The sequence below is a fragment of the Hipposideros armiger genome, unplaced genomic scaffold (assembly GCF_001890085.2).
Source record: "Hipposideros armiger isolate ML-2016 unplaced genomic scaffold, ASM189008v1 scaffold_551, whole genome shotgun sequence".
Lineage (NCBI taxonomy): Eukaryota > Metazoa > Chordata > Mammalia > Chiroptera > Hipposideridae > Hipposideros > Hipposideros armiger.
The window spans coordinates 679,179-701,673 of NW_017731901.1; the positions used below are offsets into that span (position 1 = coordinate 679,179).

The following is a 22,495-nucleotide window of genomic DNA, read 5'->3' on the forward strand; positions in this document are numbered from 1 at the left end:
CCCTTCCTCTGTTCTTTCTTTTCAATATTTTGTTTCTCTGTTGTTCTTATTGGATGATTTCTATTGATGGGTTTTTGAGTTTATTGACTCTTTTCTCTATCATTTCTATTCTTCCATTCAGTGAGGAATTGTTGTTGTTGCTGCTATTGTAGTTTTCAGTTTTAAATTTTTTACTTGATTCTTGCTTGTATCTTCTATTTATTTGTTGAATTAGTCTATTTTAACATCTATTTTAAGATTGTGATTATTCATTCAGCATTTTTATAATAGATAATTTAAGAGAATTCCAACATCTGTGTCACTTCATCCTTCAGATCTGTTGATCATCTTTTTCTATGTGAGTTGAGGTTTCATGGTTATTTGTATGTTGGTTGATTTTAGTTTGTATCTTGGACATTGTGAATATTGCTTGAGACCCAGAATCTTGTTTATATCCTATGGAGGTTGATATTTTTGTTTTACCCTTCTGTATTGTGGTTCCAAAATCAGTTTTCAAAACTTTTGTGGTACTATTTAGATCAGTTCTGAGTGTGCACCACCTAGTGGTCAGTCTGGGATTTAGGTGGAGGTTTACTTGCTAGTTCAGTTTCCAAATCTTTGGCATAATAAGTAGAATCAGATCAAAGCACTCGCAGGTCAGAAGTGAACCCAGAGGTTCAAAACAACTTCATGCAGTTGCTTTTCTAAACTGTTCACTCTGGGTTCCAATTTTCTGCCCTCTGTTCAGAAACCACCCACTGTCTCGGTAGTACCATTTCCATGAACAAGTTGCAGGAGGAAAGAAAGAGGAAAAACTAATATGAAGTTTAGTTTTGTCCTTTTGAGGCCATGGCTCCACCACAGAAAGGATCTCATTCCTTAGTGTTTTGATTTCTAAAGTTTCACAATATAAACCACTCTTCCTTCTGGGCTGCCTTTGCTGTCACTACCTCTACTGTGGGACCAAAGAAGAAGTACAGTAAATAAAAACCTGAGAGATTTCCCATATTGTTTTTGAAGTTTAGGAGTTCCCTTTTCTACTCCTCAGGCCAGAGCTTCAAGGCTTCTCCTGTATTTCACTCTGTCTACTAAATAATGATCACTGCTGGGTTCCATGTTATTTTCAATTCAAGCTCAGGATGCTGGAGGGAAAAAATGTTGAACTCACAACCCTTTAGGCAATATTTCAGACTCTGATGTTCTGCCCTGATCCACCTGCCTATATTTACTTTTCAGTTTTCAAACAAGTGTCTATACACCCTATCAATGTTTTATATTTGAGTTAGTGCAAGATAAAAGATGATCCCAGAACTGGACCCAGCTGTGTGTGTGTTGTAGACAGCGTATAGTTGGGTCTTGCTTTTTTTTTAATCCAATCTGACAATCTCTGCTTTTAGTTGGTGTGTTTAGACAATTTTAAATTCACATTTAAAATGATTATTGACATAGTTAGATTAAAATCTACCATTCTGCTACTGTTTTCCATTCACTGCATTTGTTTTTTGTTTCTTTTTTCTCTTATTTTTGCCTTTTCTCATTTTATGAGATTCCATTTTATCTACTATGTTTACTTCTTTATATGTCTTTTTTATTTTTTTACTTTTTCAGTGGTCCCCCTAGGGTTTAAAATATACATTTTAAAATTAGTTGGGTTCACCTTCAAATAACACTATATTGCTTCACAGGTAGTACAGATACCTTAGAATATTCCCAATTCCTTCCTCCATTTTCTTGTGTCACTGTTGTATTCATTTCGTTTTTACATATGCTATAAGTACCCAATACACTGTTATTATTGTTGTCTTAAACAGTTATCTTTTAGAACAACTAAGAATATGAAAAATAAAAAAATATATTTTGCTTTTATTCCTTTTCCAGTACTCTTCCTTTAATTATGTAGATACCATTTTCTGACCTATATCCTATCTCTTCCGCCTAAATAATGTTCTTTAATATTTCTTATAAGGCAGGTATGCTGGTGATGAATTTCCTTCTATTGTTGTTTTTTTGGTTTTTTTGTCAGAAAAAAGTCTTTATTTTGCCTTCATTTTTGAAGGATGTTTTTGCTGAATTTTGAATTCTGGATTGGCAGGGATTCTTTGCTTTATTTATTATTTTTTTTCTTTCAATACTTTAAAGATTTCATTCCACTGTATTTTTGCTTGTGTGGCTTCTGACAAGAAGTCTAGTGCAATTCTTCTCCATATTCCTCTCTAGCTAAGGTGTTCCCCCACCCCACCCCCTTTTTCCTGGCTGGCCTCAATATTTTATTTCTGTCTGATTTTCTGCAGTTTGAATTCAATATGCCTGAGTGTGATGTGGTTCTTTTAAAAATATTAGTTACCCTGCTTGGTTTTCTCTGAGATGTTTTGATTTCTGATTTGCTATCAATTGCTAATTTTGGAAGATTTTGGCAATTATTTCTTCAAATAATTCTTCTTCCACATTCTCCTTGTAATATCCTAATTACACATATGTTACACTGTTTGAGAGTGTCCCCAAGTTCTTGAATGTTTTGTGCTGTTTTCTTTTTTACTCTTTTTTCTCTCTGTGTTTCAGTTTGTATATTTTCTATTGATCTATCTTCAAGTTCACCAATACCTCAGCTGTGTCAAGTTCTCCAATAAACACATTAAAGGCATTCTTCAGATCTATTACTGTGTTTTTTGTCTTTGTATTTACATTTGATTCTTTCTTATATGTTCCATCCCCCTGGTGAAATTACCTATCTGATCTTGCATGTTGTCTACCTTTTCCAATAAAGCCTTTAACATAGTAATCATAGCTATTTCAAATTCCTTGTCTGATAATTCCAAAATGTGTCTCATAACTGAGTCTGGTCCTGATGATTTGTTTGTCTCTTCAGACTGTGTTTACTTCTTGCCTTGATTCTTCCCTTTGTGCTTCTCTCTGGAGACAATATATTTCGTGCATCTTTTAAAGATGTAGTCCATTATTGTTTTGCTCATTTTGTTTTTTAGCCTGGTAGTGGGGAATAGAAGATGAAGGGCATTCTAAGCTATTTTAATTAAGCATCAGTCTTAGAAAGGCTTACCCTGAGTCTTAGAGGTGTAACCTTCCCAAGTGTTCCTCCCCCTCCTTTAAATATAATGATGAGCCTAGCACATATTTATGCCCCTCCTGGATTAGAGCATTTTTTTACAGTTTTCTTCTCCAGTTGTACTGAATTTCCACCAGTGCTCTCAGTTCCTGTTTGCCTTCCATCTGCAGATTAAGGCTTACTTTCCTTAAGGGAGATAGAGAAGTTTGGTCTGGGCAGAATTTCAATGGTGTTGACCACTCCTCTCTGCCAGCTTTAGTGAATTTCCACCAGTGCTCTGAAGCTACAGTTTTAATGTCTTTCCCCATGATGACTAAGGCTTTTGTTCCAAAGTGTATATAGGGATAATGGTCTGGGAACACTTTCAGCAATGGCTGCTGTTATGTTTCCGTCCCCAAGCCAGAACCACAGGATATCTTTCTCAGGATTCTTCTCAGCCTTTCCTGTCAGCACTTTTCTAGGGGAAAAGTATGCAAGACGATTCAAAACCACCTATGTCTGCAGCCCCCAGGGTCTTCACATTCTCACACTAGCCCACAACCAACCCTTAGCAATTCATTAACCATTTTTAGCTGAATTTTCTTAGGAATTTATGTGTTGTTCACTAGTATCTGCAAAAGATAAATATCTGGGCCCTGTTGCTCCCTGCAGATGCCTGTCTATACAGATTTTAGGTTAGCTATTTGCACTGCAATCTCAGTTTTCTGGTGAATTCAAGAAAAGTCAATTTGCAATTTTACAGGATTTTTTTCTTGTTATAATGGTGGTAGAGATGATCCTTCCAATTCTACATCCCTGAGCTGATACCAGAAGATCATATGAACATAGAGATAAACTTTTGAGGCTCTGTTTGTCTTCCAGCATCCATACCCCAGTTTACCAATTCCCCCACAATGGTGATTATGGTGGGTTTACCAGCTCGAGGAAAGACTTACATCTCTACGAAGCTCACCCGATATCTCAACTGGATAGGAACACCAACTAAAGGTATGTCTCTGAAACCTTTTGTTCTACAGCCCCCTAGAGGCCACTGGCTGAAAACAGAGTAAGGTAGCCAGCCTCAGAAGGGACAAAGACCTCAGTACCAGCAATATCTCAATTATTACCAGTATTAGGACTATAATTATTACTATTACTGCTATGACTATTACCACTACACTCTTAAAAATTTTAAATTTCTTGAGCACATACTCTGTGCCCAATCTCATGCTAGGTGCTAGGCAGAAAAACTACTAACTTTAAATCTCTTTTCTCAAGGAGTTCCATTTTTGTAATACCTCACAACAACCCTATGTGCAACATTATTTTTATTACTATTTATATTATTACCACACCAATATTACTATTTTCGTTAGCCTTACCATTTCCTCACAACCTTAAGGTTTTCTTCAAACCTTAAGAGCATGTGGAATCAAGCTTCTTGAAGCTGCAGCCCAGAGGGCTCTAGAGAGTTTTCACTAAACTTGAATACCTTAGCTCACCTCGACATCTTTAGTCCAGAAGGCGTCTGCTCTGTCCAAGACTCTCTTTAGGTCAGAGGCTCTCAGCTAAGCCCTCCCCAACCAGAAGTGGTCCTGCCCCTTTCCACCTTTAGAAAGGGCTCCTTCCCTGCTTGTCAACCCCTCCCCCGCCTTTCCATCTTTCCATTCTCCTCAGTGTGGTGTCTTTTCTGTTTACTACCCCTTACTCAGCATCATTCTCTCCTACTCTCCAGCTGATTTCTCCCCACCCTATATCCCCATTCCTATTTGATTCCTCTGTTTCCTCTCAGAGAAACATGCTGCTCTGAGCTCCCACACCAACGCTCGCCACAGCCCCCTCTATGCCAACACTAGTTACATAGTGTGTTGCTGTAGTGTGTGTGTGGGGGGAGTCTCTCTCCCCAGGAGCTGCTCTGGGGGGCAGGGAACTAGGTCATATTCATTTCTGTCTCTCAAGTGTGACAAGACTAAAACTAAACACTAAAGAATAAGGTGCCCCCACATCAAAATCAATTCAGAATAAAAACGGTAAATGTAAGAAAGCCTACCAATAGTTTTTATTTATTCCCTGATGACTATACTGATGCTTTTAAAGAATATCAACATAGCTGATTTTTTGGGGGACCATGTTCCTCCTTTACTTCCGCACTAAGCAAATACTTAGTCTCTCTCTTCTCTCTCTCTCTCTCTCTCAATGGAGCACTGCTCCCCAGCACAGAATACAGGTTTCCTCGGGCATTCATTTATTAACTCAATCATCAAATATTTGTGAGCACACGGCTGTGCCAAGGTCCTTGTTGGATGTTGGGCAAACAAAGACAAATAAGGTAGGGTGCGTGTCCTCAAAGAACTCGCATCTATTCTTAAGTTCTAAAACAACCATGAAGGAGGAACTAATATTATCGTAATTTCACAGTTGATACAATTAATGTCCAAGAACTTGAAGTGCCTTGTCTAAAGGCACGTGACCAGTAAGTGACAGAAGCAGGATATGAGCCCACATCTGGCTGATTCCAAAGCCGGACGCTCACTGTGCTAGGGCTGCTACTTGGCTCTACTGATGGGAAGAGAAAGGAACCCCATATTGGCCCTGTACTCTCCTTTTCTCCGTTCTCTGCCTCTCCTTTGTCTTGCCCATCTTAACACCCTTATCTATCTGCCCCCTTCCCTCCCTCTCTCCAAGTCTTCTCCTCTCTTTCTCCTATGTCTTATTTCCATTCATGTACTTTATATCTTTCTCTAATGCACCGGTGAAGAGTTTCCCAATGGTTTCAAATGTGCCAAAACCTGAGCTAGGCATTGGAGATGCAAAAATGGATGAGATTCAAACCCTGTCCTTGAAGAGTCCTTCATTTAACTGGGATGCATAAGAATACATCATGTCACCTAGGAATCCCAGAGCAGGGTACTGAGGGAGCTCAGAGAGGAAACCACCTACAGGAAGGCACTGACAACTTCCAGAAAGGGTATATTTGATCTGGGTCCTGTGGGAGGAGTAGGACATTTGCAGAAAAGAAGGGGAGAAGAGAAAGTTCTCCTGGAGGACTTCAGGCTCTTAGGAGCTCCTCCTCAGCGTAGGGGCCCAGGGCCCAGTGGCGGATTGGTCTCTGCCCTAATGTGCCTGCTTCCCATCTGCTTTGCTCCACTCCATTGTCATGTAGGCCCTCACAATCATATTTCGAAGCACAAAGCTGACCATACCTACAGCCTCTAAGGGTGCTCTTGGCTGCAAGCTTAAATCCAAGCTCCTTAGCCTGTCGTTCAAGGCCCTCCACAATAGGCCCCTGCCAGTCTCTCAGGCCTCAGGCTCAGTGGGTGACTCACCATCCCCCAAACATGTTCTGCTTTCTACCAATGCCATACCTTTGCTCAAGCTGTTCCTCCAACTGGAATGTCTTTGTTCCCCACTCCAAACCCCCCATCCCATGCCTGCCTGTAAAAGGCCTGCCCTCCTGAAAGGACTGGTTCAAATGCTACTTTCTCTAAGAAACCTTCTCAGATCACCCTAAGATAATGAGTCTTTTATTTTCCCCTTACTCGTCTGCATGGCTCTGTCAGAGCACTTAAACTGGGTGAGAGTTCTCTGTTTACTGGTTTATTCTCTGTCTTACCTGCTGGATTCTGAGCTCTTTGAGGGCCCCATCACATAGATTTGGTTCATCTCTGAGACCCCAGAACTCATGCCCTGCTTCACAGAGTAAGCATCAGAAAATATTTATTGGATGAATGAATGAAATATTGTATTACCCCTTTGCCTATTATCGTTTTTCTTTTCCTTCCCTCCTCTCTGGTTTTTCACCATTACAAATGAGAAAGTATGACCTAGAGAGGGCATAAATTTAGATTCTCTGTCATGATACAGAAAAATGTAATAACATTGGACTAAGATTCAAGAAGCCCAGTCTAGTTCTGATTCACTGTTTGACATTTGGTGATTGATTTAACTCCCTGGCTCTCAATTTCTTTATCTTTTCAATGGAGTAGGGCATGAAAAATATTAGAGTTTATGATAAAATAGAATAATGGAAAGACAACCAGCTTCAAACAGACCTGAGTTTAAATCTTAGCTCCCCACTAATTAACCGTGAAAGTTATTATCTTTGAATTTCAGTTTCCTCATTTGTAAAATGGGAATTATGATTTTTACTTTTTAAGATTATGAATAATAAATGACCTGATAACCATAATTTGAAGTTTTATAAGCAATACCATATACTTGCAAATTATACCTTTTACCTCTAAAATCTCTCCCACCAAACACATGCTTTTTTTGCCACTGCAACCTTCCTAACCTCTTCACCAGTGTTCCCTGCTTTCAGTGTTTAATTTAGGCCAGTATCGACGAGAGGCAGTTAGCTACAAGAACTATGAATTCTTTCTTCCAGACAACATGGAGGCCTTACTTATCAGGAAGTAAGTATCTAACATTTTTGGACCTGTGCTGCCCACTGGCTAAGGGAGGGCTTTATTCAGATGATGCAGGAGTGGGACAGAGCCCCTTGGGTTAGCAAGGAGGCCCTCTTGACTCTCAAAGGGTGGCCTGGGCATTCCTTCTGCCATTTTACCCAAAGCCTGTTTCTGGTCAGAGTAATCTCCTGCTTAAGAACTTTAAACAGTCTCCTACATCTGACAGGAAAAACTGGAAACTTCTCAGCCTAGCATTTGAGAAAAGAGTCTCAATAGCTTGGCCCACTCCAGCCTCTCCAGTCTCATCCATTCAACCTCAAGGTCTCTCTTCTCTACAAGACTCTGAGCACTTGCTGAACAGAGCCTGTGTCTCATTTATTGATCCAAGCCCTCATTATAAAACTCTGCAAAGAATAACCACTCAATAGATTTTTGCTGAAATCATAAATACATTGTCAACATCACACCTGTACATGCACTTTTACCCATGCCAGGAGTGCCTTCTACTTCACAGACCATACATTCAGGTTCTAACTAGGTTCAAGAACCAGTTCAGCTTGAGCTCTGTTAGCTCAAAAGTTGGAGCCTTTAATATTATGGCTTCTGTCATTATTCAAGTTTTCCTGGGTATGCTACTTTATACTTGCCCCTAAGATGTACACAAAGAGCCATTTTCAACTGTGTGACCTCTCTGTGCTTGTCATGGTGCCTAGAACACAGGACACCCCGTGTAGATGTTCAATAGGACATCTGAGAGATGGTGCAAAATGTAATGCAGAAAAATAAAGAGGAATCCATCTTGGGGATAGGTCTTGTCTCTGTTTCTTTCTCCATCTTTTTCAGGCAATGTGTCCTGGCAGCCCTGAAGGATGTTCGTGACTATCTTAGCCGTGAGGAAGGTCATGTTGCGGTAAAGAAATTTGCATTTTTCCCTAGGGTTTCTGCTGGTAAGGAGATAGGTAATATATATTGAGCATTTACTGTGTTCCACACATTATTTTAAGTACTTCACATATATTAATTTCATTCCATCTTCCCTATGAGATAGATATTGTTATCATAGCCTAATTTATATCCCAAAAGAGGGCCAGCCGAGTGGCTCAGTTGGTTAAGAGCTCGCTCAAGAGTTTGAGCTCTGAGCAACAGCGGTTCTATTCCCGGCCCGAGCTGAGCAGCCGCTGAGCTGCCAACAGGTGGTAGGATGGCTCAGCTTAAAAAAATATTATATCCCTGAAGAATGGTACACAGAGAGATTAAATAATTCCCCAAAATGGCACAATGTGTGTGTGGCAGGCTACAACTGAAATCCAGGTGGTGTAACTCCAGAATCTACACTCTAAACCACTATACCTTCCACTCCATCCCCAAGAATTCAGCAGGACTACACTAGAATTTAAACTGCAGTACAAACATTTTTGAGTTCTGAGATTTACCTAATCATTTTAGCCAATTTAATCTCATAGATTCTTGAGGAAGGATTTGCAAAATCCTCAAATATACAAATTTTCCCATCTAAGGTGTTGAGGATGAGGAGTTGTTTCTTGTTCTTAAAGAAATCCAAAGTGATAAGGAAGGAAGAAGCCCTACCTAGGAAGTGAGAAATCAGTTCTAGCTCTGCTCTGTCAGCAACTCTCAGTGACCTTGGTTATAGCAACTCTTTCCTCTGAGACTTAGCTACTTCACCTGTAAAATGACCCTAATAAAAGCTCACAATCTTCCTCTTGCCTTACTATTATACCTATAGAGTCTGCTACATTTTTGGGTAGACAGCAGGGCTCAAGGAGTGCTTGAGAAATTGACACAAGCCAATTCTAAATCGTTCCTATTCTTCACTACCCTGTTCAAGTTCTAGCCCCTTCTGGTGCACCCCACTTAGCTGACCACAGGGATGATCAAAGAGTAGGTGTCTGTCCGCACCAGACCCACAGTAAGCCAATCTCATCTTCCTCTAGGTTTTTGATGCTACCAACACTACCAGAGAACGACGGTCACTGATTTTGCAGTTTGCTAAAGAACACGGTTACAAGGTACAGTACCACTCCCACTCTTCTCTAGAGCCTACTTATCCAGCACAATTCCCAGAGAAAGGCAAACCAGAGGAATCATAGGTGCCTAATTAGCTACCATAGACTCAACATTTTAATTTGGTTGACATTGCTTTCCTGATCATGGTTAGAAGCAGCAATATAGAACAGAACAGGAAAGGAGAGGTGCCACATTAGGTGCCACAAAATGATTGCTAAGTCTGACACTGTGGGGAGTGGGGTAGGGATGAGGAAATAAAAGAGAGAACCACCACAAAAACCATATATAAGAACTAAAAAACAGTAAACACAACAAAGGAAGCCATCAACAAAACAAAAAGACATCCTACTGAATGGGAAAACATATTCGCCAATGATACATCTAATAAGAGATTAATATCCAAAGCTTATAAAAAAAGTCATACAACTCAACACCAAAAACAAATAAACAAATAAACAATCCAATTAACAAATGGGCAGAGGACCTGAACAGACAGTTCTTCAAAGAGGACTTAGAGATGGCCAATAGACATATGAAAAGATGCTCAGCATCACTAATCATTAGAGAAATGCAAATAAAAACCACAATGAGATATCACCTCACACCAGTCAGAATGGCCATCATCAATAAATTAACAAACAACAAGTGTTGACAAGGATGTGGAGAAAAAAGGACCCTCATGCACTGTTGGTGGGACTGCAATTTTTTGCAACCCCTATGGAAAACAGTATGGAGTTTCCTCAAAAAATTAAAAATAGAGTTACGTATGACCCAGGAATGGAACTGCTTTATTTATCGAAAGAAATCCAAAGCACTAATTCGAAAATATATATGCACCCCTATGTTCACTGTAGTGCTATTTATAATAGCCAAGATATGAAAACAACCAAAATGCCCATCAATAGATGACTGGATAAAGAAATTGTGGTGTATATATATATACAATGGAATATTACTCTGCCATAAAAAATAATGAAATCTTACCATTTGTAACAACATGGATGGATCTAGAGGGTATTATGCTAAGTGAAATAAGTCAGAGAAAGACAAATACCATATGATTTCACTTATATGTGAAATTTAAAGTACTAAATAAATGAACAAACAAAACAGGAACAATCATAGATACAGAGAACAAACTGATGGTTACTATATGGGAGGAGAGTTGGGGGGCTGGATGAGAAAAGTGAAGGGACTAAGGAGTACAAATTGGTACTTACAAAATAGTCACAGGGATATAAAGTACAGTAGGGGGAAATGTAGTCAATAATAGTGTAAAAATTATGTATAGTGTCAGGTGAGAACTAGACTTATCGGGGGGATCACTTCATGAATTATATAAATATCTAACACTATTCTGTAAACTTGAAACTAATAAAATAATATTGAATGTCAACTATAATAAAAAATAGTCATGGGAATGTAAAGTACAGCATAGGGATTATAGTCAATAATATTGTAATAACTATTTACAGTGTAAGATGGGTAATAGACTCATTGGGATTATCACTTTGTGAGGTATATAAATATGTAATCACTGTGTTGTTTTGTAAACCTGAAACTAATGAAAAATAATAAGAAAAACAAATGCAGATGCAAGAAAAAAAAAAGAAATCTTGCCATTTGAGAACATGAATGGACCTAGAGGGTATTATGTATGCTAAGTGAAATAAGTTAGATAGAAAACGTCAAATACTGTATGATTTCACTTATTTGTGGAATCTAAAAAAAAAAAATGAGTAAACAAAACAAAACAGAAACAGAGCCATAGATACAGAGAACAAATTGATGATTGCCAGAGGGGAAGGAGAGGGATGGGAGGATGGGTGTAAAAAGTGAAAGGGAATGAAAAAAAAAGGTTTATTTGCAAAAAGAAAGAAAAGAACCACTGCTCCAGAAAATATTTTTAGCTAAATTAATTAGGTAAATTGGCACCAGGAGAATTAACTTCAGATGAAATGGTATAAGGTGAGCTAAATCCCCATCACCACCTTAGCATGTTACTTGCAAAAGATTGTCCATCTCTCTTGGTGCATTATGTCCTTTTAAGAACCTAATTCATTTTGTAGACCATGCTTATATTGTCTCACTTTTAGAAAAAGTAAAAACACAAAACAACAATCTGGAATCATTAATTTAGAGCCAATCTGCCTCATAAAACTCAAAATTCTGAAATCATTGTTGTCATAAATTATGTATACAATTGTGTTGTCAGAGATGCCTCTAGAAATGACTCAGAGCCACTGAGAAGGGACAAGCTATATTTGGCTCCTATCAAATGTAATTCTTTGCTGGAAATCTCTCTTCTATTTTTCTTATAGGTGTTTTTCATTGAATCCATCTGTAATGACCCTGGCATCATTGCAGAAAACATCAGGGTAAGGAGCACCAGTTACCTTTTCTCCTTACTTTGCCAAAGCTTAGATCATACCTAAAAATACCTCTATGAGATTATAAGAGGTATTCTTCCCCAAAATTCTTCTCCTGCTTCCTATAGGAAGCATTTCCTGACCATTGCAACCTACAATAATCCTATGAAATTAAATAAAGCCAACATATATAGAATCCTTAATATGCACCAGACATGAAGCTTGACTCTCATTGATTATTCAGAACAGACCTGCATGTTAGGAATGATTTCAATGTTGGAGAGAGGAAACTGAGGTCTCAAGAGGAGAAGTGACTTGTCGAGAATTTATAAAGCCAGGAAGAGGTAGAATTGGGACAAGACCTCAGGCTTGGCTATCTGCCTCAAAAGCTCATTATTCTGCTCCACAATTCATATCAGAGCTATCACTGCTCTTAGGTTCTAGGTATGTGGTCTAGAACTAGATCACTTACCACATTTTATTGTTCCTTATTTAATCAAATTACTGGAGCTCATGGACAGAAAAGGTCTTAAAAGTCATCTCCTTTAACCCTTCATCAGATACTGAAATCTCAGCTAAATGCTTGTCTGGATTTTCTTTTCATATCTGCAGTGACAAGAGGCTCATTGCCTTCATCAAATGCAGCCCAATCAAGCTGACATCTTCCTCTTTGTCATTTCCACTCATTGGTCCTATTTTTGCCTCTTGGGGCACAGAATGTGTCCAATCCCTCTCTTTCCTCTTCATCCATCCATCGTATATTCATCCATGTATTGATTCAACAGAAAATGAATCCATACACCTGTGCTGGGCCTTTTTGGGTATTAGAGACATAGAAATGGGTAGAGGAGGGTCTTGCCCTTGAGCACACAGCCTAGAGAGAGAAACTGACAAGTTTATAGGCACAGCTCTGTGAGATCAGTGCTAAGATGAAGGAACAAAGGAGGCTGTAGAAACACAGTGTTGAGGATGTAACATTGCATGGGAGGGGTAGGCTGTATCAGGAAAGGTTTTTCGGTGAAGGTAATAGCTGACCTGCATCTTGAAGAATGTATACAAATGTGGCAGGTGAACAATAGAAAATAAGGGAATAGCATATACTAAGTATGTCATCGCCAGGGATCTATAAGTAGCTTAAGTTAGCTAAAGCAAAGTGGGTGGAAGAATAGGGGAGCAATGGGAGATGAGAGTGAAGAAATTATTCGGGGCTCAATCATGACAAGCCATGAGTCACCCGCTAAACTATTTCATACTTTGTCCTAAAGGACATAAGGAAATCGTTAAAGGCTTTAAGCAAGTGAATTCCATGGTTAGGTATGCATCTTAGAAATATCATTATGGCTACAAGTATGGGGAATATATCAGAACCAACATGATTGTAGACAGAGCAGTCAGTCACAAAGCTATAATGAGCATCCAGGCAAGGGAAAATGAAGGCCAATTGGAGAGATATTTAGAAGACACAGTGGAGAAAATTTGGTGTCTGCCGAGAGGTGCGAAATTATAGAAAGAGACCCATCTAGAATGACTCTCAGATTCCTTTTAGGCTCAGCTAACTGAGTGGATGATAGTGCCATTCACCAAGATGGGGAATATGGGTGAAGAAGGTAGATATTGGGGAAACTGGAGATACCAGACCTTCAGAAATCTAAAGCCAACATACCATGTTCTCCCAGTAAATAATCAATACATGTAAGCCATTATGACCCTTGGTCAAGCTTTCCTGTTCTTCAACCATTTATCACATCACAATTTCTAGACCTCTTATAAATGTTCTTAAACAGAGTGTGCTCTAGAACTGAATATACTGTAACATACCTTGTTGGGCCAGAGATAAGTAATAAGGAATCACACAGTGCAGATTTTCTTCAATTGACTCATTTTATAAACTTGGGCAAGACCCTTTTTCCAAGTCTCAGTTTTGCCATCTTTACTTTGAGGGATGCTGTACTAAATCATCTCTAAAGGCCTTTTCCAAGGGCACTGTCAGAGTCTCTGTCTCACATGGCCCCTCTATCCTTCTCCCTTCTCCCAGCAAGTGAAACTCAGCAGCCCTGATTACATAGACTGTGACCGAGAAAATGTTCTGGAAGATTTTTTAAAAAGAATTGAATGCTATGAGGTCAACTACCAACCCTTGGATGATGAACTGGACAGGTAAGGGCCCACAACCCCAAAGTCCAGGTCTGGATCCTTAGCTCTGTTTTGATGTCCTATAGGACCTGGTGAAATTTCCTCCCTCTCTGGGCCTCAGCTTCTCTATCTGTAACATCAGGGATCTAGCTGAACTTGATGATCTGTCTTCAAGGGCCCTCCTAGCACTAATTATCAATGAGGTCATGATTTCTTGATGTGTAGGGTGTTCACAAGAGGATAGAAGTAGTGCTTTCCTGCGCAATATGGACAGATCAGGGGCATGATCTCTGGGGAAAAAAATGCCTCTTTCCTGTGGTTGTTGCTATTATTTTTTCAAAAGTATTCTTCACACATGGATGATACTTCAGTTTCCAAATATGTTCACTTCTTCCATTGAATCTTCTCAGCATCCCTGTAAATGAGGCTGAAATAGGTTCTGTGATCATACATTTCCAAGAACAGGAAATTGAGTCTTAGAGAGCTAAAACCACTTGCCCAAGCTCCCACCATAAGTCAATGGTAGAGCTAAGATTCTAACCACATATTCTATCTCCGAGGCATGTCTCTTCTCACAATGTCCATGTGCCTCTTCAATCAATAAGTATTTGGACCCTTTGGGCTGTGGTGTACATAGGGGGTGTAAATAAGGGCAAGAGGGGTGGGTTCTATCTTCAGATAGCTTTCATAGTGCCTTGAAATATGGGAAGACATGAAAAATTTGAAACTTTCATTCATAATACCAACTAAAGATAGGAGAGGTGCTAGCTGGCAGTACAGGAAAGATGTAAGTTTTAGACACAGGGTATTCCCAACGCCCTACTCTCCTAAAAATGGGTTGTGCTGAGAAAATAATTTCAGAGTCACTCAGACTCTTTGGAACCCAAGTGAGAAGGGTAAGAGGTTTCAAACAGTCATTACTGCCCCAAGAAGTTTAAAGAACATCCTCCCTGCTTTGTCCAACTGAAGTACTAAGAGATGAGCATTGTTACTGTCCTATTCCTTAGATAGGGAAACTGACACCCAGAGCAGGTCAAGGGCTTGCCTGAGGCCACACAATGAATCAGTAACAGAATATACACTCAAACCCTTATCTTCAAACTTCCAGCCTGGTTCTTCCCCTCCCACATCCCTGTATCATAAAAAGTATGACATGAGGCTTAGACAGTGCAAGGGGCAGGACCTTATGTACAATTATGAAGATTTTTCATTATGTAAGGACATTCAGGTCAAGGATACACTTGCTTTTCTCACCAAGGCATGTGTGCTGGAGTGTAACTGTTTCAATTTTCCACAAAAGCACCATAGGGCCTGGCAGCATACAATGAAAGAAGTTTGAAGGAGGGGAGCTGAGATGAAATAATGGCATTTAGAAAGCCCCTAACTGCAGGGCTGGGTGAGTGGCTCAGTTGGTTAAGAGCTCGCTCAAGAGTGTGAGCTCTGAGCAACAGGATCGCCAGTTCAATTCCTGACCTGAGCTGAGCCGCTGCTGAGCTGCCAACAGATGGCTCAGCTAAAAAGAATAAAATAATAATAATAATAATAATAATAATAGAAAGCCCCTAAACTTTGACCTAGATTCCTGCAGGTGTTCAGTTAATGCTCGATGAATCAGTTTGGGCCTGACAATGACTGTTTCTAAAGGTTGGGTTTATTAAATCATTTTTCCATCAACAGATATTTACAGTCCATGCATCAAGGCCCAGCCCTAAGCTGTACCCTAGGAAGCCAAAGAGGGAAGGGCTGTCCCTGCTCTGATAGAATGACCACTTGGTTGGGGAAGACAATGAGCAGTTGATCATAATTGTAGGGATGGTAAAACGAGTGGGCTGGAGGAACACAGAGGAGGGGACCCAGCCCAGCTTGGAGGAAAAGGTCTAGAAAAACAGACTTACCAAGTAGGTAGACTAGATTTGTTTAGGGCAACAGCAAAGCAGAGGCTACCAAAAATAAGAAAAAATGATTTTGAAAGCTTTTAATATTTTATATTTCCAGCATCAAGGTAGTCAAAATGGAAAAAAATAAATAAAACCAGAATTTAGTAGAACCACCTTCTCTTATTATACAGTAATATAGTTTATAATTTTTTTTATTTTAAAATATACATGATGGGGTTGGGCATTAGCTACTATAATACTTTTAGTATAAAACACTTCTAAATGACTTCACATGATCCTGGGCTCAAAGAAGCCTTCCTAGAGAGAGTGAATGTACTGACTGTTGAAGAATGGATGCATGGAGCTCAACTTTGGAAATCAGACAAGGAACACCTTTTCAAGCAAAGAGAACAACATTTTGTAATGGACTAGTTAAACTTTAATAAGAGTACAGGAGTACAGAGACTATCCTAGCAAAAACATGAAGGCTAGAGAAGTTATGAACATGGACATGGGACAGTGAGGTGAGGCCAAGTGAGGCCAGTGTAGGAAGGTACCTAGAATGTCAGACTAAGCTGAGGAATTTGGAAGATCTCTTAAAGCCACCAAGAACCTAGTGTCAGAAACAAATAGTAAGCAGGCAACAAGGCTACATCAGATATTTTCTACCCCTAAGCTCTGAGAGTCCTTGGACAGGTTGACCTTAGGCAAATCACTCCCTCTCTCTGTGTCAGTTTCCTCACCTGTAAAACAGAGATAATAATCTCTGCTTCTCAGGATGGTTATGAGGATTTATACACTTTGAAGTCCTCAGTGCCTGCCAGAAACCCCCCAAATGTTCAGCAAAGGAGTGCCCTTTGGAAACTATTGGACACAAGTGATAGGGATCGCATGATGAGCATGGTGCAGATAGAAAGGCCTTCTTTAGGAAGATCAGAGAGGCTTTCTAAAAGCAAACCCATTAGCCACTGCCGTACCTGCCTTGGGTTAGTGCAGCTATTTTCATCCACTTGGTTTTGTTACTGTGCACATAGGGTTGCTGGTATGTCACCCCATTGTCCCAGCCTCCCCCACCTCTTTCCAGGGATCACCCTGAACTGCTGACAATCAAACAATTAAAGAATTAATGCTTGACACAGCAGGTGCCTCCATAGTCTTGCTCCATGATAAGTCTTCTGATAAGTCAGTGTCCCCATTTTGAGCTCCTCTGCAGACAGGTTGTTGAATAATTTGATTATCACTCTGTGTATAGTTATTAGTTCATCACAGAGAACAGAAACGAGGGAATGAAAAGGGGGCTTGAAGCAAGGACCAGAAGTTCTCCACTGATATTATGAACAACCTCTGTATCCCCACAGCCCAGTACTTGGCACACCTTAGGGTGAGTGACTATTTGTGGAATAGGTGTTGAGCATTGATCATGCATTTTTATGTTCAAGACTGGCCTAATTCCCAAAGGGCAAATGCTGAGTCTCACCCAGAGCACAATGCTTAGAATAGACAAGGGTATGTTTGTTGACTGCATAGAAGATAGGGAAAGAACCCAAACCACCCCTCCGCCCCCATTCTGAGTGAGGAAAGGGAAATACACATACACACACACAGATACAAGTGCACGCAGATACAATCTGGCAGCAGCCTGTAGAGTGTCAAGCACAATATATCATAGCAGAGGTTCAAAGAACAGAGAGGCAGAGCTCACCTCATGATTTGAAAGGATGAGGGAGTGGACATGTCAGGAGCTGCCAGTGACATGTTGGCGTCACCCAGTGGCACAGAGGGTTACTGCTTCTCTGAGTATGTCAGGAGTGTGAACCACAGACAAGAGAACCCCAGATGCCTGGAATGTGATAAGTGAAGGTGAAAAGACAACTTGGCTCAAGCTGAGACAGATGAAAGGTGACAGAAGGAGATGGTAGTGGGTAGTGAGCTCCTGAAGGTGGCTAGGAGCCAAGTCTCTAGAACAGATACCCAATACAGGGCAAGGCATGGCATCTTGTTAGAGGAAAGGTATGAGAGCTGGGTTCTGGAGGAGGCTTGAAGGCAGGGTGTGGTTGGGGCTTTCTCTTGGGATTAGCCTTTCTACCATCAGCCCCTGAGCTGCCCTTGCTCTTGCTTGGGCTGGCCCAGCCACCTGTCCTACATCAAGATCTTCGACGTGGGCACGCGTTATATGGTGAACCGAGTGCAGGACCACATCCAGAGCCGCACAGTCTACTACCTCATGAACATCCACGTCACACCCCGCGCTATCTACCTGTGCCGCCACGGTGAGAGTGAACTCAACCTCAGAGGCCGCATCGGAGGTGACTCCGGCCTCTCAGTTCGGGGCAAGCAGGTAGGGCGGGCCCATGCACCCTGAGGCATTGGCCGAGCTGAGCCAGCTGGGCCGTGGATGGGTGGGGTGACCACTGCCTGGGCCTGGAGAATGGGGGAGGGGGGATGCAGTGACAAGGTCGAAGCAGGTTCTGGTCACTTCCATGCTTTCACTCTGTCAGCAACTCAGTCTTGACCCATCTTGAATGGCCTTCATGTGCCCACAGCATCTGCAAGTCTGAGAGCTTGATCCTGGCCCTCCAGGCCTGCTCAGATCTGGCTGCTCCTTCAGCCCCATTACAATGAGCACCCTACATTCCTGCCTGACTGGTCCCCTCGTGTTTCTCACAACTCTGTGTGTTCACTTGCGCAGTGTCCCCACCTAGGCTGCCCTCGTCTGTCAGCTGATGACAATCACTTGCAAGACTTGCAAGGGTACACTGAAGTGACCCACGCTTGAACCCATTTTCTCCTTTACTCAGGGCTGATGCTATATTTCGCCACCACTATACTGCAGGTCATCACAGTATCAGCACTTGTCCCCTACTAGTTACTACTTCTTTCCTGCCCTCCTTCCCACACCCACACCCAGGTTGCAGCTGCTGCTCCATGGTCTGACCCAGGAAGCCCTCCCCTGTCCTCTCCTGCCCCCGGGCAGCTCACCAAGCCCCAGCCTCCGTTTCTCCCAATACTGGCCCATCTCCGACTCTATGGCATGAGTCTCTTCTCTCCAGCCAAGCATAGTGACCTGCACATTACGGGTGCTGGCTCAATCAAAGGACACATTTTCCCCAGTGTTCTGCCCTGGGCCTGGGTTTGTCAGCACAGGTTCTTGCTAGGGGATCAGTTGGTGACGGGACAAGCGGGAAGTGTGACGCAGGAGGGGGGGCGTCCTGATTTATTGGACAGTTGTGCACAGGCATGGTGCCATCTGCTTCCACGTGGGCCTTATTTACTCTTCACAGCAGCTCTGTGGGGTGGGCATTACCACGGCCAGTTTATGGATGAGGAAGCCGCGGCCCAGACAGGAGTGGAGAGCGGCCCCAGGTCACACAGCCAGAGCCAGGGCTGAAAACCAGGCCTTCTTACCAGCCCCTCAGCGTCCCGTCCTTGTAAAGGTGGTGGTGTCCTACGCAAGACACCTCACCAGAAAGCCCTTCCTCATGACTCTGTTTTCTGTTGCCTTCAGACGGGCAGCCTCCCATTGAGGCGGACTCTGACCTTTGACCCCCAGCTCTCTTGCTCCTCAGAGCAGAGCCAGAGGCCCCCGGAGGCATCATCCCCGTGTCATGGCAGCACCTGCAGCCAGGGCTCTCTTGGTAGGGGACGGCCACGGCCCTGCCCACACAGCTCAGCACCCAGTTAGGACAGGTGGCCGTCTCCACATGGTGTGCCTCCCTCCACAGAAACACGTGCATGTACACACATCCCCCTGGCCCCAACCTTCAAGCTCATGGGCACAGTGCACTGTGAAGGGTTTCTAAATCACTTTCCCATTGACTGTCACCCACATCAGTCACAGCAGCTCTCACCTACTGTGTGCCAGGGAGTGCTCCAGGTGCTCCCCATCCACTATCTAATCAGCCACTCGGAGACCAGGCTGGGTGAGCTAATGCTGTTCGCATCCTACAGACATGAGATACAAGGCCCGAGAGGGGCAGGGACGCGTTCCAGGGCACACGGGGACTGTGTAAGGGAGCTGGAGTTTACCTCCCAGGCAAGGGCTCCTTCCACCAGAGCACACTGACTGCTGCTCACAATCCTTAATTAGAATGTGTGTACACAATGCCCATATTTATATGTATAAATGTGTGCCTGTGTCTATGCATCTGTTCCTCACACACCACCCATGACCAATAACATGCCTATACGCAGAAGAAGAGTGAATCACTTGCTCGTCTGGGCTCCCACAGCCCTTTGTGGTTCCTCTTAGTGCTGTCATTGTTTCCCCCAGTGGACTGGCCGTGTCTTGAGAGTAGGAAACCCTATTACCCAGCACAGGGCCACACACACTCACTACGTATTTGAATGACCTTAGAGCCTGGATACTAGTACCCCTGCTCAAGCAATGACAATTCAAAGTGTCAAAGATAATTGTCCCCAAAATCCCACCCACCACTTCTAGACTGCACTATGAGTACCCAGAACCCTAGAAATTCCTGCCCTTGTGGTCCAGATTCTGTTTGTAGTGCTTGCATGAACTTATCTCAGAGCCTGTCCACCTGAGAGTGGGTCACATCACAGGAGTGTTCACCCCTGGGTGAAGGGGTAGCCAAAGGTTCACTTCTTGTAGGTCATGGGGATCAGTGAAGCTATGGTGTGGACAGGACCTGGTCATGTGACTGAATTATCCACAAACATGTACTCAAGGCACCCACGAGTACAAGATGGAGGCAGGAAGAGAAGAGAGATGGACTGTGGGTGGAGTGCCTCCATATGTACTCATGTCCCAGTCTCCACAAATGTTAGAGGTAGGCTGTTTGAATGAATGAATAACCAAGTAGGGAATTCAGTGAGCAAACATCAGTGAACAAACACACACATGTATACACATATGTACCTATAAACACACATAATCTTTTCTATTCCCTTCATCCTTAGTCACGTGAGCCAAAGTATGCCGTTTTTATAAATTGGAAACATTTAAACTCTGTGCTCTTGCTTGTTCATCATCATTTCACTGTTTGTGACAGATCTGAGCTTGTTCTCATGGCTACCCTGTCTACTTTCATGTCTCTCTTTCTCCCCTTCTCTCCTCCTCTGCACACCCCCACACACTTTCCAGTATGCTTATGCCCTGGCCAACTTCATTCAGTCCCAGAGCATCAGCTCCCTGAAGGTGTGGACCAGCCACATGAAGAGGACTATCCAGACAGCTGAGGCCCTGGGGGTCCCCTATGAGCAGTGGAAGGCCCTGAACGAGATTGATGCGGTGAGATGTAGGGGGATGGAGCTTCTGGTGGGTGGTGGGACTTCACTCTGGGCTTAAATCCTGGATTACCTCTGCTCTGGCTCCTATGGGTAACCTAATTAATTCAACAAACGTTTCTCGACAACCAGCCATGCGCCAGATACTATTCTGTGTGTTGGGGATACAGAGAAGGCCAGAACAGACAAGTTATCTGCCCTCATGGAGCCCAAAAGCAGACAGTAAATAAGACATTGCATCTCATGTGACAAAGCTTGTGAGAGGGGAAGTACAAGGGACTATGGAGGCTCAGAAGGTGAAGGCGCTCCTGACAAGACTTGGTGGTGGGAGATTTACAAGAAAAGCTTCCTAGACAAAGCTAGAGGTGAGACAAGAAGCAGGCAAAATGGGCTGGGAGAGAGAGAATCAATTTTTTTAAAGGTTTTTATTGGGGAATTGAGGGAAGGGGAACAGACAAGTTGCTGCCGTTTTGTTCTTCAGTCTAGTTGTGGAGGACGTTGCTTCACTGGCCCAAGTTGGCACCATCATTGCGCTCTTCCGGGGCGAGGCAGATCAGTCACCGGCTTCTAAATGGCTGCTCACTGTGGCTGCTGGCCGCTCACGCTGGCTGCTGGCTACACACAGTAGCCCATGGCAACCCACTGCCACAGGGGCTGCAGCCTATGCCGTCGCCGGCGACTCACAGCAGCCCAGCTCCAGGTTGAGCTGTTGTTGTTCAGCATCTTAGCTGTGGAGGGCAGTGTCACTGGCCTTCATATGTGGGATCCGAACCGGGGCCCTCTGGCGTCCACAAGCCAGTTCTTAACCATCGCGCCACTCGGCTGGCCCAAGAGAGAATAAATTTAATTTCAGGGACAGGGAACAGCTCATGTGAAGGCCTAGAGGTGAAAAAAGAATGGCTTGTTCAGAGAACTATGGAGAGAATGGCAGAGAGGCTGGAAGAGTGATTGTGAGGTCTGGAGATCAGGTTGGAAAGGAAGGCAGCTCAGGACTTTATATCATATTGAGGGATTTGGATGCTGCCCTAAAAGTGGGATGCCATCTAAGTCAAGGAGGAGTGGCTTGAATGTGATTCACGTTTTCTTTTTTTAACAAAAAATCCCTCTGGCCGTGTTTGAAGACTAGGTAAGAAGAGGGCCAGAATGAGCATGTGGGCCAGGATGGAGATGGCTGCATTAGTCCAGGCAAGAGATGCGGGTGTGATGGGCCCAAGTAGCGGCATTGCAAATGCAATGAAGAAGGACTTGAGGACTATTTCCTCTGACCCTTGTGTAATGGCAATCTCTCTTCAGGGTCAGGTTTTCCCATGAGCTCGTTGAGAAGACATAGCTTCTTCTCCATTGTCTCACCTGCACTATAGATATACTAACATCATGTAGCAGCACACAGGTTATGGTTGTTAGATCTCAAAATAAAAG

At 42.6% G+C, this 22,495-nt stretch overlaps 1 protein-coding gene across 7 annotated transcripts in view; it reads left to right on the forward strand.

Annotated features, from left to right (window-relative positions):
- The window catches only part of PFKFB1 (6-phosphofructo-2-kinase/fructose-2,6-biphosphatase 1), a 57,553-nt gene that overhangs the window by 17,840 nt on the left and 17,218 nt on the right, over window positions 1–22,495 (forward strand). For 6 of the 7 annotated variants that reach the window (XR_002126947.1, XM_019669255.1, XM_019669256.1 and 3 more), the window contains 8 exons: window positions 3,902–4,027; window positions 7,341–7,434; window positions 8,272–8,338; window positions 9,381–9,455; window positions 11,775–11,831; window positions 13,858–13,979; window positions 17,963–18,170; window positions 20,934–21,080. Coding sequence is in view for 6 of the 7 variants with exons in the window: in XM_019669255.1 (XP_019524800.1) it covers window positions 3,902–4,027; window positions 7,341–7,434; window positions 8,272–8,338; window positions 9,381–9,455; window positions 11,775–11,831; window positions 13,858–13,979; window positions 17,963–18,170; window positions 20,934–21,080 (896 nt within the window). In the remaining variant the exon portion in view is untranslated. Of the gene's footprint in view, window positions 1–3,901; window positions 4,028–7,324; window positions 7,435–8,271; window positions 8,339–9,380; window positions 9,456–11,774; window positions 11,832–13,857; window positions 13,980–17,962; window positions 18,171–20,933; window positions 21,081–22,495 lie in introns of those variants that run through there. The other variant, XM_019669260.1, reaches the window with a different exon arrangement.